Below are 16139 nucleotides of genomic sequence, written 5' to 3' on the forward strand. Positions count from 1 at the left end.
TATGTTAAAGTTAGTATACTTAAATATATTACATTAGAAATATTAAAAAAATTAAATCAATGGTATAGCGGGTATACATATAGCAATAAAATGTATTGTGTTATGTGTACTATTTTAACTGAAATTTTTTACCTATAATTTATGCGTAGTCCAAACCTGTATATTTTTTCGTGAACATAAAAACAAATACTTAAAAATAATATAAAAATGTTATACTATAAACAGTTTTTAAAACACATTTGCATCTTTACTGGCAAAAGTATGAGAGCTTGAACTAGACTTGAAAACCTAAGGTCGAATGGTGATTACATATGTATGTAAAGTTATTCAGAATTTTGACCTTGGCTACGTATTTAAACGTCATCGAAATCAGTAAAGTGTACATCCTTTTGTAAATAATTAAGACATTGAAAACATTTTTTATGTGAAGAATCATATTTGATGAATATCTCAGAAATTAAAGCCTAATAGCAGTTTATATAGAAAGTAGGTAGTTAAAAATGACGATCTTGACAATATAGGTATTCCTTTTGAAATATACTGTCAGTGACTTTTCACTGAAATCGGTGACATGTGACCTTTTCTGTATAATTATTATACAATCGAGTATTTATTCAGAGCTAGTGTCGTTAAAAAACGAATTCGATCACGGTCACCCATGGAACAGAATAATGATATACCTCAACAACATATGCTTCACAGATGTAGTACACGTTTAGAATGGCGCAGCGACCTCCACTGCTGCCCTACAAGTAACAAAAATAATCGTTACTCCAGTTGGGTCTGTGCCAACAAATGTAGCTCCTTTTTAAGTTCGCTTCGAGCGTAACCTTGACTTTCAATCCATAAAGCATCCGCCAGTCACTAGCAGGTACATGTCTCGCATGTATCTATTATCGCATTGTACAACAACGTATTTAGAACATTGAAATGTATAAGCATTTTGTCAACATTTTCCTATTGGTATTTAAAGAATTTTTTAATTTAAAAAAAATTGGTATTTAAGAATTTTATTTAAACTACTGATAATTACTAAAGCTAAAAGAATTATAACGCAACAATAATAATTTTCAGTACTTATTTAGATATGTTGACGGTATCACACATTTCAACGTTTTTTAAACGTGTTATGGAATTCAATATTTTAAACAATTATTTCCAACAGTATCCTTGTATCCACAAAATTCGAAGAACATGTAAAATGGGTACCACGTAATTTTCTGTGAAAAAATAAGAAAAAAATATAATCGAGTTTGAAGATCCGCCGCGTTCCTTTACTGTTATGACATTGTTTTTTGATCGAGTGACGTAAACGCGTGTTGTGCTTATAAACAATGTTTACACAGCACGTGAATGTTATTAGCATAAAAAAAATACAACTAAATCTTCATTGAAAAAATTTTCAGTTTCTCAGTTATAAAATTACTAACATTGTCTACGTAATTAGATACTTAGCTGTGTCCGTTTAATTATTCTCAGAGCATGTGTCTTCAGTGGCATTTCTAACTTTTCAGCTCCTTAGATTCGTAATTAATTATTGGTCCTCACTTTTGATACCTTTATTATAGTTTTTTTTAGAGTGTAACATCTATGAATCTTGAAGATCCTGTCACGTCCTGCTCAATACTCGTAATTATCATTTAAAAATCTTTTTACGTTTAGGGTGTAGTGTAGTGGAACACATTACGCGTTAAAAAAGATTTTATTGAATATTTTTTCACACTTCTTCGTAAGGAATAACGTGGAATCCGCGTTTACATGTTATTTGGCTAAAACCATTGCTCGGCTTTAATTTTCAATATTCGCGAAAAACTATCGCCACTGTTACACTTTTGTGCATATTTACAAATCCATGACGGTGTCTACATCAGTATCGGATCAACATTTATCTTCTACTTCTAAAAACAGAGCACGACAGTAGAAAACCAATGTATGTCACGAGTGAACTCAGAAATTGAACTTTACCGGTTTCAATGATTTTTAATCTCAGATAGTGTAGACGTCTGCCTGTCGCTGAAATATTACTCTACATTAACCAGTTTCCTATTTAAATGCAGACTATTTTTTCAATTTTTCCTTTATTGAAACAACACATTTATTAAAATAATGTCTGCCGTTTATACAAACATTTTTTTAGTCTTTTTATTAATAGTTCAGTACCACACTATCTTACTATTCTTTTTAGATGAACATTTTTGTCTACCTAACTGTCTGTATTGTGTTGTTGTTTTATGTTGTTTTTGGAAGAACAACTGTTATTATTTTACATACATTTTATGATTTAAACAGATAGATTTATACCGTCGCCCGAAACTTTTAGTAAGTATATGTTTTGTCATATTGAATACGAATACCATATTCGTTTTTGGTGAAAATGGCATGTCCAGAAATTAGGTTCAACGTAGTCTAAATCTCAAATTGGTTGTCATATAATAAATGTTGAACCAAGTTTTCTAAATAAATTACCTATGTAATATGTAACGCGTTCGATTATAATATACAAACGTCGCTCGCGTAATCACGTCGCGTCGCGGGCAAAGGTTAAGGCAGAGAGCTAGGTAAAGATGCTTAGACGTTGGTAAGGATGTTCTCAGGGAAAACCGGAGAGCCTGGTCCGCGAAGGTCCGGCTGCCCCAGAGGTTGGTTCGTGATAACCCAGGGTTTCGAGTGCCTGGTCCGCTGAGGTCCGGCAGCTCGGAACTATGAGTCTTTTGGAAAATTTGGCAAGTATGGAGAGCCTGGTCCGCTGAGGTCCGGCTGCTCCGAAGGTTAAGGTTTGCTTTCCAGGAAAAGACTGCCTTGGCCCTGACTTTTCCCGGTATTTATATTCTTTCGGACATCTGGGTCCGACCAATCACCAGCGCGCGTTGTTTTGCCCAAGGGTGTTTTATGGCATTGCCTGCCCGAGGTGCGGCGTACGATATACAATACATTTTCTTATAACTAATCTATATACATTATATACATGATAAGCGCTTTTCCGCTACACCTACAAGTTGCTTGACTCATTTAACGTCTTAAAGTTGTCATTCTTTTTCTTACAATTAGACTTAAGATTGCTGTGAATGTTTTAGAGTCCCGACTCTGATGTAATTATGGTAGTTAGTTTCTTTTTCTTTTGATCTCGTAAACATGTATATTCTTTTATTCTTCTTGTAGGTTTAAAATGATTTATGACGCATCTATTTTGTGCTATTCTAAGTGTTCACAGTAGTAGTTGCTCTTTTTTGTAACTCGTAGGACTGTTAATAGCTCGTTTTTAACCGACTTCGAAAAAGGAGGAGGTTACTCAATTCGATCAGTAATTTTTTTTTTTTTTTTTTTTTCTATGTATGTTCGCGCATTACGCCTAGCTGGATGGACCGATCGGAATGAAACCTTTTGCATATGGAAGGTGCCGACTCCCCATTGGTACCATTATCAAAAAATTTTTCATTTTTTAATTGCAAAGTGTTGTTATCGCAAAAAAACCGTCAACTTTTTTGTTTTTCTATGTATGTTCGCCGATTACGCCTAGCTGCATAGACCGATCGGAACGGAACCTTTTGCATCTGGTAGGTTCTGACTCCCCATTGGTACCATTATCAAAAAATTTTTCATTTTTTATTTGCAAAGTGTTGTTATTGCAAAAAAACCGGCAACTTTTGAAATAAACTTTTTTCGACTTTAGTGCGCTTTTAATATCTTATCACGGACATGATTCTGAACAATTTTGTTCCTATACAAATTTCGCGGAAAGCTTTTGTTTTCGAGATATTAGCGAAAAATTCGCTAATGGTTCGCTTAATGCTATATCTATAATGGTTCGTATTCCTTCTCAGGATTTATTAATTTCCAATACGTCATACCACAATCAACTGGTTATTGGCAGCAACGTTTACTGAGGTATTTTTAATTATGTGCCGCCTCCGAAAAGGTTGAAATGTATTTAATATACTACCTAACGAGTAAATAGGTTTCATTCATATCTGTTACGTCATTGTATGATTGAATGAAATAGAAATTACTTCATTAGGAAATAGAAATTATTTTATACTTTTTAGTGCATTTCGAAGTCGGTGTATTTTTTTTCTGAAAATTATTTTATTTCACGCTTTTTAGTGGAATGGGGAGAATTGTATAGGATACTGTGAGACAGTTCTTCCGGGCTTTTTTTTGTTCGTCTGCGTAAATGCCATGAGCATAATTAAGTAAAAGACAACATGGATATTCGTTTTTCAATCTTTTTTGCAACAATAATCCTTTGCAACTAAAAAATGAAAAAATTTTTGGTAATGGTACCAATGGGGAGTCAGACTCTACAAGATGCGAAAGGCTTTGTTCCGATCGGACCAGCCACCTAGGAAAAAACCGGTGAACATGCATAGCAAAAAAATAAGGGACACTCTTTCAGGGACAAGTACAAACTAATTACATCATGATTGAGGGTGCTTCATCTATTTGTTCTTTGTTAACTTTCGTTGCAAAAATTTACTGCGCATGTGTATCTCTTACGGTTTAGGACTGCGCAAGGGTCAAAGTATCCATAAAATAATAGCAGATCCTGCGCAACAAATTTTCTAACAAATCAAATTGATGCATTTTTAGAACGATACGGAGACTGTACCAAGCAATGGGAATAATACACCAACCTCAACGTGAACTCATCTTGCTGTGTAAGTCGCGTGTCAGAGCGGTAAAGCTTAGTTAGTGTTTTGGTACAGTGCATTGTAATTGCCCTTTCTTGGCTTTCCCGTGCATAGCACGGGGCGTTCCACTAATATTAATAACAGTAGTTTTTCGCTAATATCACGAAAACTAGAGTTTTCCGTCAATTATGCATAAGGAAAAACTCGTTCAGAATCATGCCACTAATAACGTATTAGAAGGACATTAAAATCGTTCGAAGTTGGTTTCAAAAGTTAACAACAATTTTCGCTAATATCTCGAAAACAAAAGCTTTCCGTCAATTATGCAAGAGGAAAAAGTTGTCCAGAACCACGCCCCTAACAACATTTTCGGAGGACATTAAAATCGTTCAAAGTTGATTTCAAAAGTTAATAACAATTTTTCGCTAATATCTCGAAAACAAAAGCTTTCCGCGAAATTTATATAGGAACAAAATTGTTCAGAATCATGTCCGTGATAAGATATTAAAAGCGCACTAAAGTCGAAAAAAGTTTATTTCAAAAGTTGCCGGTTTTTTTTGCAATAACAACCCTTTACAATTAAAAAATGAAAAATTTTTTGATAATGGTACCAATGGGGAGTCAGAACCTACCAGATGCAAAAGGTTTCGTTCCAATCGGTCCACCCAGCTAGGCGTAATCGGCGAACATACATAGAAAAAAAAAAAAAAAAAATACTGATCGAATTGAGTAACCTCCTCCTTTTTCGAAGTCGGTTAAAAATGAGAAATCGGTGAAGTTATTTATGAATAATCGTTCACGCCGTTCCTTACGTTTTTGCTTTGGGGTTATTACATTAAGCAAGTGATGAACAGTGACAATAAAATGTTACAGTGAAACGTAAAATAAAGTGAGTTCATTAACCTAACCATGACATCAGCTGTTATGTGGTGTATCTCTTTTTTTACAGAAGGTTAGGTCCGGTGGAATGATCCAGTCACTGGGACACATTTTCACATTTGGATTATGTTTAAACAATATGTGAGTCGAATTTAAATAATTTCTACGTGCTTTTTTTAATTTAAAGTAGACAAGCATTAATAAATTTGTTAATTATTAGATTTAAAATCTTTTCTGATGAATAGAAAAGTTATTTTTTCTTCGAAACTTGCGAATTTTTTGTTTTGTATTTTTGTGACAAAAAATAAAAATAATTTTCGATATTTTATTGCTCATTTCTTTCGAATAACGAATAGAAGTATCAAACAAATTCGATTCACTCGGTACAAGTTAATAACAAATAATTGGTTTGTCCTCTGTATGTAAATAATGCATAACTCGTTTTTATTCTTGATTATTTTATTCATTATTTGATTTAACTTTGACGTAACGATTTTCTGTTAGTAATTATACGATCACGGTGAAAACATGCTTGTTCACGATCAAGCTCAGCCATCAAGCTCAAACCTATCGCTCTCATGTCTGGGCGCGCGTAATTCTTGCGTTCTGATTGGTGTTTTTTGTTAATAACTCAGGAACGAATCTTCAAATCCCATTTTTGCAAAGGGAAATTTTGTTCAGAATTACGACAGCTACGCCTCATTTCCGGGACCTACACTGTAGTTGTAAGATACCCTGTAGAAAACCGTATACTACTTGAATTTGTCTTGCATAACGCATTTAATTTGACAAATGATCATTACTAGGAGAATTTGTATGTTCTATAGTTTAATAAACATTTTAAAATATGTGTGCTCTGTTGATTGAAAACAATATATCATTTATGTGTTTGAACAAATCTTTTTATTGTTATATCTTTTTATTTTATTGAAATTTAATAAAAATGATCATCACATCATAATTTAATGTAGACGATAATTATGTAAAATACGATTAAAGAAAATAATGTAATCCTTAACTAAAGCTGATTTAATTTTTAAATGTAGGTAATTTTTGTGGTTCATTGTTTGGTACGTTGCATAAAGAATCGTGTTACAGAAAAAACAGTAGTTTTAATGTATCTTTTGGAGCGTTATAGAAATTTGCATTGAGAACTGACGTTATACGGGACTCTATTGTACTTGTCAAAGAACTAGCATTTCGCGTTAGTTACATTTCCTAATTACCAAACTTACGGAACTTGCTAATTACCAAAGTGATGCTCATCTACAGCCTATGTCTATCTTCATATACATGGTGCGAAAAATGAAGGAATAGTAGAAATAGATAATTCTAAAAGATCAAAGCAATATTATACTCAATTTTGTTAGTATACTTACAGAATGTAATAATAAATTAATAATATAACAATTTATATTAAATCAAAGCTTTTAACTGAAATTATACAACCTATTTTAGACGTAAAAGTTTCGGGCATATATATTTTACTGATAGGAATTGCTTTCATTCATCTAATGAACGACGTACACAGTTCATTGTTACTCGTAAAACATATAGACTGATCTGTTTTTTAAAGCATTTTAATTATTGAATTGTCGAATATAATGCTATATATTTTTACTAGTATAATTGTGAAATCATGTTTGACAGTGCTGTACCCTCCCTTGCAAAGGTCAAAGCTGTTTGAAGGTAACACACCGTTTTATTGCACTCTCTGTTTATCTCGATATTTACTGCTGTGTTTAAATAGTTAACTGTGAACATTTCCACTAAAAACGGCTCTTTCAATTAATTTTATAATTTGTTTTAATAAATATGCGTTTAAGATAAATCCTGTTACATTTATTAAGCAGATAAACATGCATAATAATAAACGAATAATAAACGAAACATGATTGATTCAACGAACACTCAAAGTTGCAAAACGTTTGTCCACTGGATACGTATACTTTCGGACTCATGAACATCATCAACTGCGTCTGCACATTAATACAGAATATACATAGAGTGCATACGAAAAAAGAACAAAGATGCTGTTCAGTTAACCCCGTGGCTACTGTGGGCACCTATAGGAGCTTAGAAATTTTACGTTTGTGATACTAAGAGCGTCTATAGGCGCCCACTTTTTTATCAACAGAGTTCTTTCCTAACGACTAAACAATTTTTATAAAAAAGAGTTATGACGGTGTATTATAACATTTGTCATTTGTATTATCCTTTGTACATAAAGGAAGGATAAAAAACTATATAAAAAGGCATTAGCTTTGTTTTTTATAAATAAGAATATCTGACTTTTTATTATAATAAATAAGACCATAATCGCATTTTTCAGAAAAAATCACCGTAGCGAAAGGGTTAATTCCTTCTCTCGTGGAACAGGTTACATACAGTGGCGCACGCTGGACGGGATTGGAACCTGACCACAAACCGCACAGCCATACGTTTTTATCCAGGAATCTTTTATCGACCACCGGTGTGTATTCGTTGAGAAGGGTAAACTAATGGATCTGTAACATCCCTGGAACCTAAGTTTAGTTTGTTACAAGCGCTAGAAAGGTAAAGAGTGGCTTTTACCCACTAACGACTCGTTTTCGCAAATAAAGATCGTGGGATTCGTGTGGTGTGCGGTTAAGGAGTAAAATCCATAGGTCAATATCTTTCAACAATTAGATTTATTCAATAAGACGATAAAAATGAAACTAACAAATAACAATAACAACAAAATAAGGAAAAGTATATACATTATAAATGATTGATTAGAACAAAGAAACTAAATATATCTTGAAATAATAATAATAGAAATAATAGAACTTGACAAATTAAACAATATGTGATAGATAATTGTAATTTAACGAAACGAAACTCGCTGGTTAGTACTTTATGTTGGATCGTATCTAAATCTGATCTCTGATAAAGCTATAATAAGATTTTTCGATAATGGTACCAATGGGGAGTCAGAGCCTACCAGATGCAAAAGGTTTCGTTCCGATCGGTCCATCCAGCTAGGCGTAATCGGCGAACATACATAGAAAAAAAAAAAATACATATATATATATATATACTGATCGAATTGAGTAACCTCCTCCTTTTTCGAAGTCAGTTAAAAATTAAAATATTTCCTACACTAATGATTTTCTCAAATAGATTAATACTTTTTTGTAAAGAATATGAAGGAGTATCAGCTGATGCAATAAAAAATATATGATTCCATTTAAAAAAACCATTAATGACCTTCATATGTCCTTTACACGTCCACCTACAAAAAAAATATACCACCAGCACATGCCCCTCTCAAAACCATTCAACTTCATCTGAAACATTGTTTGCTATGAGTAATAATAATGACGCCAATCTAGATGGCAAAATATGGTGAGCCACCCTGTATATAATTTTGCTAAATGTTCTAAACAACATTTAGTTTATCCACTGATTTTTATGAAATATTAATTAACATTTTTTGTATATTTACTTCATGATAAACCAATTTAACTTTGTCATTTGTTTTATACTTATACCGTAGTGTCTTGCGCATAAAATACTGACATGTTTTTATGGAGCTTCATAATATTACGTTTAGGCAAGTTACCAGTATTACGTTTAATCAACTTATTGCCAGTGGTAGTATATCAAAGGAAATATGTAATAGCTTAAGTATTAGCAAGATAATTACATAAAAGTTACACTGCATTTACTTGAAATGTACTGGAACATGTAAGAAATTGTTTGATTTAAAATAATATAATTTTAAATCCAAAAAATGACATTTTCAGAGGATGATATGTACCCCGTTAAAGGATTTTGACTACATACGAAATTAAAATATTAAGGCGCCTTTCGTATTCAGAAAACGTTTTGGTAGTCAGTATAGTATACTTTTAATTCTGTGTAATAATTTTTTCACTTGAAAATATAAGCGAAGAAAAAATATTAGCCATTTCCTAAAAACGTTGCTTTTGAACTTTTAATATTTTTCCATGACTATTATAGATTTTTGGTCTGCATTTAATAATTTAGACATTATCTACTTAATTTACTCATAATACATCTGTTATCCAATTTCCAGACATTAACGTATAATAAAATTAAAATATCGAGTTTTAGCAAAAATTCGTTTCTTATCTGTATAATAAGACGTAACGAAAACAGAAAGCTATGACCGGACACTAGATTTTTAGAGTAAAAATATTTAGATATTTAAAGTGAATCTATGAGAACCAAGTTAATATGATGTAGTTTGATTACCAATTTTGAGAAAGAAGCTTTTGAAATTTAAACTTAACTTTACTTTAAAATAAAATGCAATTTGTTATATTTATATGAAGTATAACACGCTACATTTTTTGCATCAATCGTAATCTTCAAAACTTTAATTTGTGTCGATTTTAATTTCCTGTCTCCCAAATATTTTGTTGGCAGAGAGTTCTCAGAGACTTCGTCAAACTTAATTCATTTCAGATTCATAAGCATAATGATTAAAGAAACTATATTCTACGAAACAGAAAATTCTTTCGTGGCGGAAACCACACTGTAAGTGTTTCTCAATTTTGTGAATTTTAAGCAAAATGCTATTATTCTCAGTATTGCGGTTCTACATAGCCCTGTATGTACATTTGTTAATTGTATAGAATTTATTACTTACATATACGCAGGAAGTGGCATCTGTATAAGTCATATAATTATCATTGCTCCAAATCTTCCAAAAACACACTTTACTGGCATCACTTCCTTAATTCTGATCAAATTAACTTGAAATTTTCGCAGAACATTTTTGGAATAATATAATTTTGGAAATCAGAGAAAATGTTTATTTTTCAATAAATACAGATAAATCTTTTAAGAAAACGTTTACGAGAAAACGTAATATACAAATTTGTTTTCTTGCACCGGACAGAAACACGGAAGAACAAACCACCCTCGCAGCTGCCATGAGGCGAAACTCGTAGACGGGCTTTGTTTCAAGTGTTTCAAGCCTGTCAAGAGATTGACACTTTCAGGACTTCAAGATTTCAAGACGTGTTTATACACATAAGCGGCCAAATCCCTAGGCTGAACGATAGTGTACTTTAAAATATAAGATTAAAAGGTAATTTAATAGTATTTTAATTAACTTTCAACGATGAAATAGCGATCGTAAAATTGTTGACAAATAATATTCTATTCTTTAATTTTATATTTTAAATGGAAGTAGTTATAGTAATGTAATAACAATTTCTGTTATTCATTTGTGACTAGTCCACAAAATAATTTAACATGAAAACGAGTTGAGTAGTTATTGACAATTCGCAAAATATCGCTAAAGTTGAAAGGCAACTTTTGCGTAAAATTGGTTTTTTCAATAAATATGACCATTATAAGAAAAGAAGTTTGCAAACTCGTATTCAGCCAAATTCTATTAATCTCTATAAATCTATAATAAATATAAAATATTAACAATTTTTTTAACAGTTTTATAGATGTACAGTTTTCGTATAATATTTGACAAAATTTGATTTCTTTTGTGCGAATCGATTGCCGAAAAGTTTTAATTTTTCCGGTTAAATCGAGTTACGTCGAGACAGGTCCGGATAGAGACCGATGCGTTCGTATTGCAAGAATGGTAGAGAGAAAGGTTCGGAACGGAATCAGAGGGTGTAAGTCACCACGAGATTGATTCCCTTGCATTCGTTTTTATTAAACTAATAGCCGATTACAATAACGCGAAGATGAGTGACGTCGTTAGCACGGTTGAATGAACTCTGCAAGAATACTGACAACTGACTGGTAAATTCCGGGAATCCGGCGCGTATATAAATATATCGAGGTTGATTGTTCGAGGAGTTCGAACTTTCTCGACACACAGTGGCGAAAAACGGCGAAAACGTGGACAAAACTAATATCTTCGATTCTGAGATAAATTATTTAAATGTTTTTCGATAAAATGATTATATTAGTGTTACAAATTAGTTTTTTGTGTTAAAAATCGAATTTTGATTTGTTAGTTAACTAATACGGTTAGTTAACTAGTACGTATGAATTTTTATCTCATAAACTATTTATCGAAATTAATTCAATCTTTTTGCATTTTAAACTTGAATGTTTGAACTATCATAATAATATTTTTTTCATTAGCAAATTCATTTTTTATTATCAGAAATTGCAAATAAATTTTTATTTTTTAAATTATTTAATAATGTTTAAATATCTAATATGTAATATATATATATATGGGTGTGGATATTGAAATCTCACCTACAAAACAAGACTTTTTGCAACGATCAGCGACGACATACATTGAAAAACGTTCGAAACCGCTGTTGTTACGTATGATACTAGGGCGCGCGCGTGAACATAATTGTGAATAACTCAGAAAACCGCAAATTACCGCAAGATATCTTTACAGATTCTTGTTCCGGAAGCTTCCAGCTTTCATTTAAGCCTATTTGGTAGGTGAACCGAGGTGAAGATCACAACTTTTACCTTACACAAACATTAAATATGACTATGGTTTATATGTTTTTCCATATCAGTGTTAATAATAAACATTTTGTTGTGCAACCTACATAATTATAATGTTAAAGTATCATATAAACAGCCGATAATAGTGGATGAACATAATATTTAAAAAATAATGAACAGCATTATGTTAAACTTTACCCGGAAAAATTGACTTTAAAAAATGTTCAACTTTGGAGGCTCATATCTTCGAAATAGTAGTAATAAAATCATTAAAACTGTGAAAACAGTATGCACAGATTCCTTATAAACTAATTCCATTAAACGGATTTCAAGAATTGCGATTTTCATTTTTTGACTTTTGTCCGCGTTTTCGCCGTTTTTCGCCACTGTGCGACGTATTACAGTATTCATTCTACATTCGCAAAAATGTCCTTTACGATATAAACTAAAATGTTATCCCCACCACTGGGGGGAAGACCCCTCGAGACGCCCGTGGTTCGCTCGCTGGGAAATGTAACGTGATCCGCGCCTTAGTGTATCCGTGAGACAGTATCAATGCAAATATAAAACTTTTTTATTTTTGACTTTTTCGCTATCAAACTTTTACCAATTAATTCTTGACATTTTTCCGATTAAAATGAGACCAAATACGATATAACTTGGACTATATTTACTGGTTTAATTGACGATAAAAGTTTCTAACGCAGAGGAGGATAGCTAGTGAAGAACATATCGATACCGCGTCGGTATAACAGGAAGCTATTGAGTGAAAGTTACATCAAATAATGAATTAAGAAGTTAAGAATAATATTAAGTTCTTCGTAATTCGTAAATGAGAGATAAACCAATTAGTTGTTGTTTATCCAGACCAAGTATATTGTAGTTATTTTATGCCCTCGAAAAGAAAAAAGAATAAATTCATGAAAATTAATTTTGTCAACTATTCTAATGAAGCAAACGAATAAATTCACGTTTCAAAACGAATAAGAACCTTGTCTACGAAATAAGATAGATCTGGAATGGAATATCTAATGCAGTACCTCATTGAAGTGAAATAAATCAATAGCTGCGTACGTTTAATTTTAAAAATACAGAAACTACTTAAGTAAAATTTACCCATTGATTCATGAAGAAATTAGCTTCGATAAAAAATATTTGTGCCACCGGGTAGATCCACCGATCAGAGCATCAACAGCTGATGTCCTGTAAGGAAATAGGAAATCGACGAACGGTCGGCACGGGCCACGTGCTTTTTAACCGACTTCGAAAAAGGAGGAGGTTACTCAATTCGATCAGTATATATATTTTTTTTTTTTTTTTTCTATGTGTGCCCGCCGATTACGCCTAGCTGGATGGACCGATCGGAACGAAACCTTTTGCATCTGTTAAGTTCTAACTCCCCATTGGTACCATTATCAAAAAATTTTTCATTTTTTAATTGCAAAGTATTGTTATTGCAAAAAAATCGGCAACTTTTGAAATAAAGTTTTCTCGATTTTAGTGCGCTTTTAATATCTTATCACGGACATGATTCTGAACAATTTTGTTCATATACAAATTTCGCGGAAAGGTTTAGTTTTCGAGATATTAGCGAAAAATTGTTGAAAAGTTTTGAAATCAACTTTGGACGATTTTCATGTCCTTTTAATATGTTATCACGGACACGATTCTGAACAACTTTTTCCTTATCCACAATTAAGGGGAAGCTTTAGTTTTCGAGTTATTAGCGAAAAACTATTGTTACTAATATATTGAATACTACGTATGCCTCCGTGTCTCTGGTGGTGTATGAGTCAACATGCAGTCGCCGATTTTCTACTGTTTCTACAAACACGTCTTGCCGGCCGATAAAAAGTGTGAAATAAAATAATTTTTAGAAAAAAAATACACCGACTTCGAAATGCACTAAAAAGTATAAAATAATTTCTATTTCCTAATGAAGTAATTTCTATTTCATTCAATCATACAATTACGTAACAGATATGAATGAAACCTATTTACTCGTTAGGTATTATATTAAATACATTTCAACCTTTTCGGAGGCGGCGCAAAATTAAATAACATATTCAAAATAATCTTTTAATTTTGCGCCGCCTCCAAAAAGGTTGAAATGTATTTAATATACTACCTAACGAGTAAATAGGTTTCATTCATATCTGTTACGTAATTGTATGATTGAATGAAATAGAAATTACTTCATTAGGAAATAGAAATTATTTTATACTTTTTAGTGCATTTCGAAGTCGGTGTATTTTTTTTCTAAAAATTATTTTATTGTCAGTGCATTCCCCTTCCACAGGGAAACTTTGCTGGGCCTAAGTGCCATAAACAACCATGCTGATGGGGGTGTCCTCAAGACGGGATCGTGTCTAGAGAGACATTCTTGTATTGGCATTTGCCGTGAAACGATTCCAGTAAAAGATCCAGTATTTCTTATAAAACGCCCACTATTCATTAACGAAAACCTCACCTTCGCTTTTATTCCATCCTTTTACATCTTACAGTCCTGGCAGGGTCAATGAACTTTCAATTTATTTCACTGTCTCTTTCTAATAATTGCACAACATAAGCACGACCGGTAAACGGACCAAATGAAAACGCGTGAACGATTATTCATAGATTATGTATGTTTAACGATACGCTATATTCTCATTATAAAGTATCCGAATTGAGGAATCGAAATTATATTACATATTTTATTAGAAGACATTGTTAGACTGGCTACGGATCGCGGTTTCGTTCTCGATCGCGAAGCATACGTCGCGAACGTTTGCCATGCAACGATGATCTGTTGAACGACTGCGGCGTCGATTGACAGTCATCGTTTATTGTCGAAAGAAACGTGTCCAAATAAAATGTATGTATCGTTGTTTTTAACCGAAAATTGTGTTTTCTTGCTTTCAAGATAGTTTAAATTATTTATGAATATTCGTTCACGTGTAAGAAAAATCAGGAAAGAACGAGCGGGATAGGAAAAGATAACGAATTAAATGCAATTTAACTATTGGGTGTCTCGTTTATTCCTGTGATGTATTGCCACGATCACAGACTGCACAAGAATGCCTCCTCGGCAAAACCTTGGCCGTGAGGACACCAACGTCACCATGGCCCTTAAAAACTATACATTGTATACTAGCCTCATAAACTTTCCCTTGCGACCGGGACAACTCCCCGACGAAACGCACATGGCTTACTCTCGTCCAATGCATCTACCTAAACTCTAAATTTCTAACACACGTGTTTTCATTTGTCCTATTTACGTGTCGAACTCACATTCACACAAGTGAAAATTAGTAAAAAGTGACAGAGAAAAGTGATAATGAAAACTAATAATGAAAGATGACAGTGAAGTTTCTTGAGCGTTTCTTGAGAGTTTCTGTATGGTGATTTATTTATACTATCAGTAAGGATCGGTGGATCGACCCGGTGACAGAGATGCTTTTTCATCGTGATTATTTACGGTTTAATGGATGAGTTACATTTAAATTTGTTAATTATTCAAATTCAAATTTTTATTTGTTGAATGGAAAAGTCACTTAATTTTTCAAAAATGAAAATTTGTTCTTTTTCATCATCACAATATCTAACGAGAAAAATTTTCCATATTTTATCTGTTATTTTTTTACGATAACGAATAAATGTATTGAATAACTTCGATTTATTCTAATTACGTGAGTAAGGACTAATTTCGTTATTTCTTATCCATTAATAAATGATAATTCAATAATAATTTACATGTTGTAAGACAAGGTAGAAAATGATTGAAGCGCTAACTGAGTTCGGTTTCAAAACTACTATATATTTTATATAAGCAGATTCCGTGGGCGAAATAGCCTCCTCGAGAGAAGGATGTCTTTCCAAGGTCTGTAGACGAATGCCCTCTTCCCGTTCCGCGAGGTTTCCTAGTCCCCGCGAAACTTGAGGCCCCAGGGTTGTTTTATGGCCCGGACGTCACAGCGTCAGGCCTCTACCCCGTGGTGGTCGTCGTAGGACGGTCATGTGCCCGTCGTCCCTGCTTTATTAGGGTGGGTCACTGGGAATTTTCTAACAATTTTTTCATTCGTTTTTCAATATAACTTTCATCTAACAACTTTCTATTATACCGACGCTACACCGACGTGGTATCGATACGCTTGTTCACGATCACGATCGACCGTCATTTTCGAAGCTGTCGCTCTCGCGTCTGAGCGCGTGAAA

The 16139-nt window shown here is 32.9% G+C and overlaps 1 protein-coding gene across 2 annotated transcripts in view; it reads right to left on the reverse strand.

The window, feature by feature from the left end:
• The window catches only part of LOC100882678 (uncharacterized), a 490348-nt gene extending 479906 nt beyond the window's left edge, over positions 1–10442 (reverse strand). For both annotated transcript variants that reach the window (XM_076534887.1, XM_076534889.1), the window contains exon 1: positions 10147–10442. In XM_076534887.1, the coding sequence (XP_076391002.1) occupies positions 10147–10166 (20 nt within the window). In that variant the 5' untranslated portion in view covers positions 10167–10442. The remainder of the gene's footprint in view (positions 1–10146) is intronic.
• Positions 10443–16139: the final 5697 nt, after the last annotated feature.

The sequence above is a fragment of the Megachile rotundata genome, chromosome 8 (genome assembly GCF_050947335.1).
Source record: "Megachile rotundata isolate GNS110a chromosome 8, iyMegRotu1, whole genome shotgun sequence".
Lineage (NCBI taxonomy): Eukaryota > Metazoa > Arthropoda > Insecta > Hymenoptera > Megachilidae > Megachile > Megachile rotundata.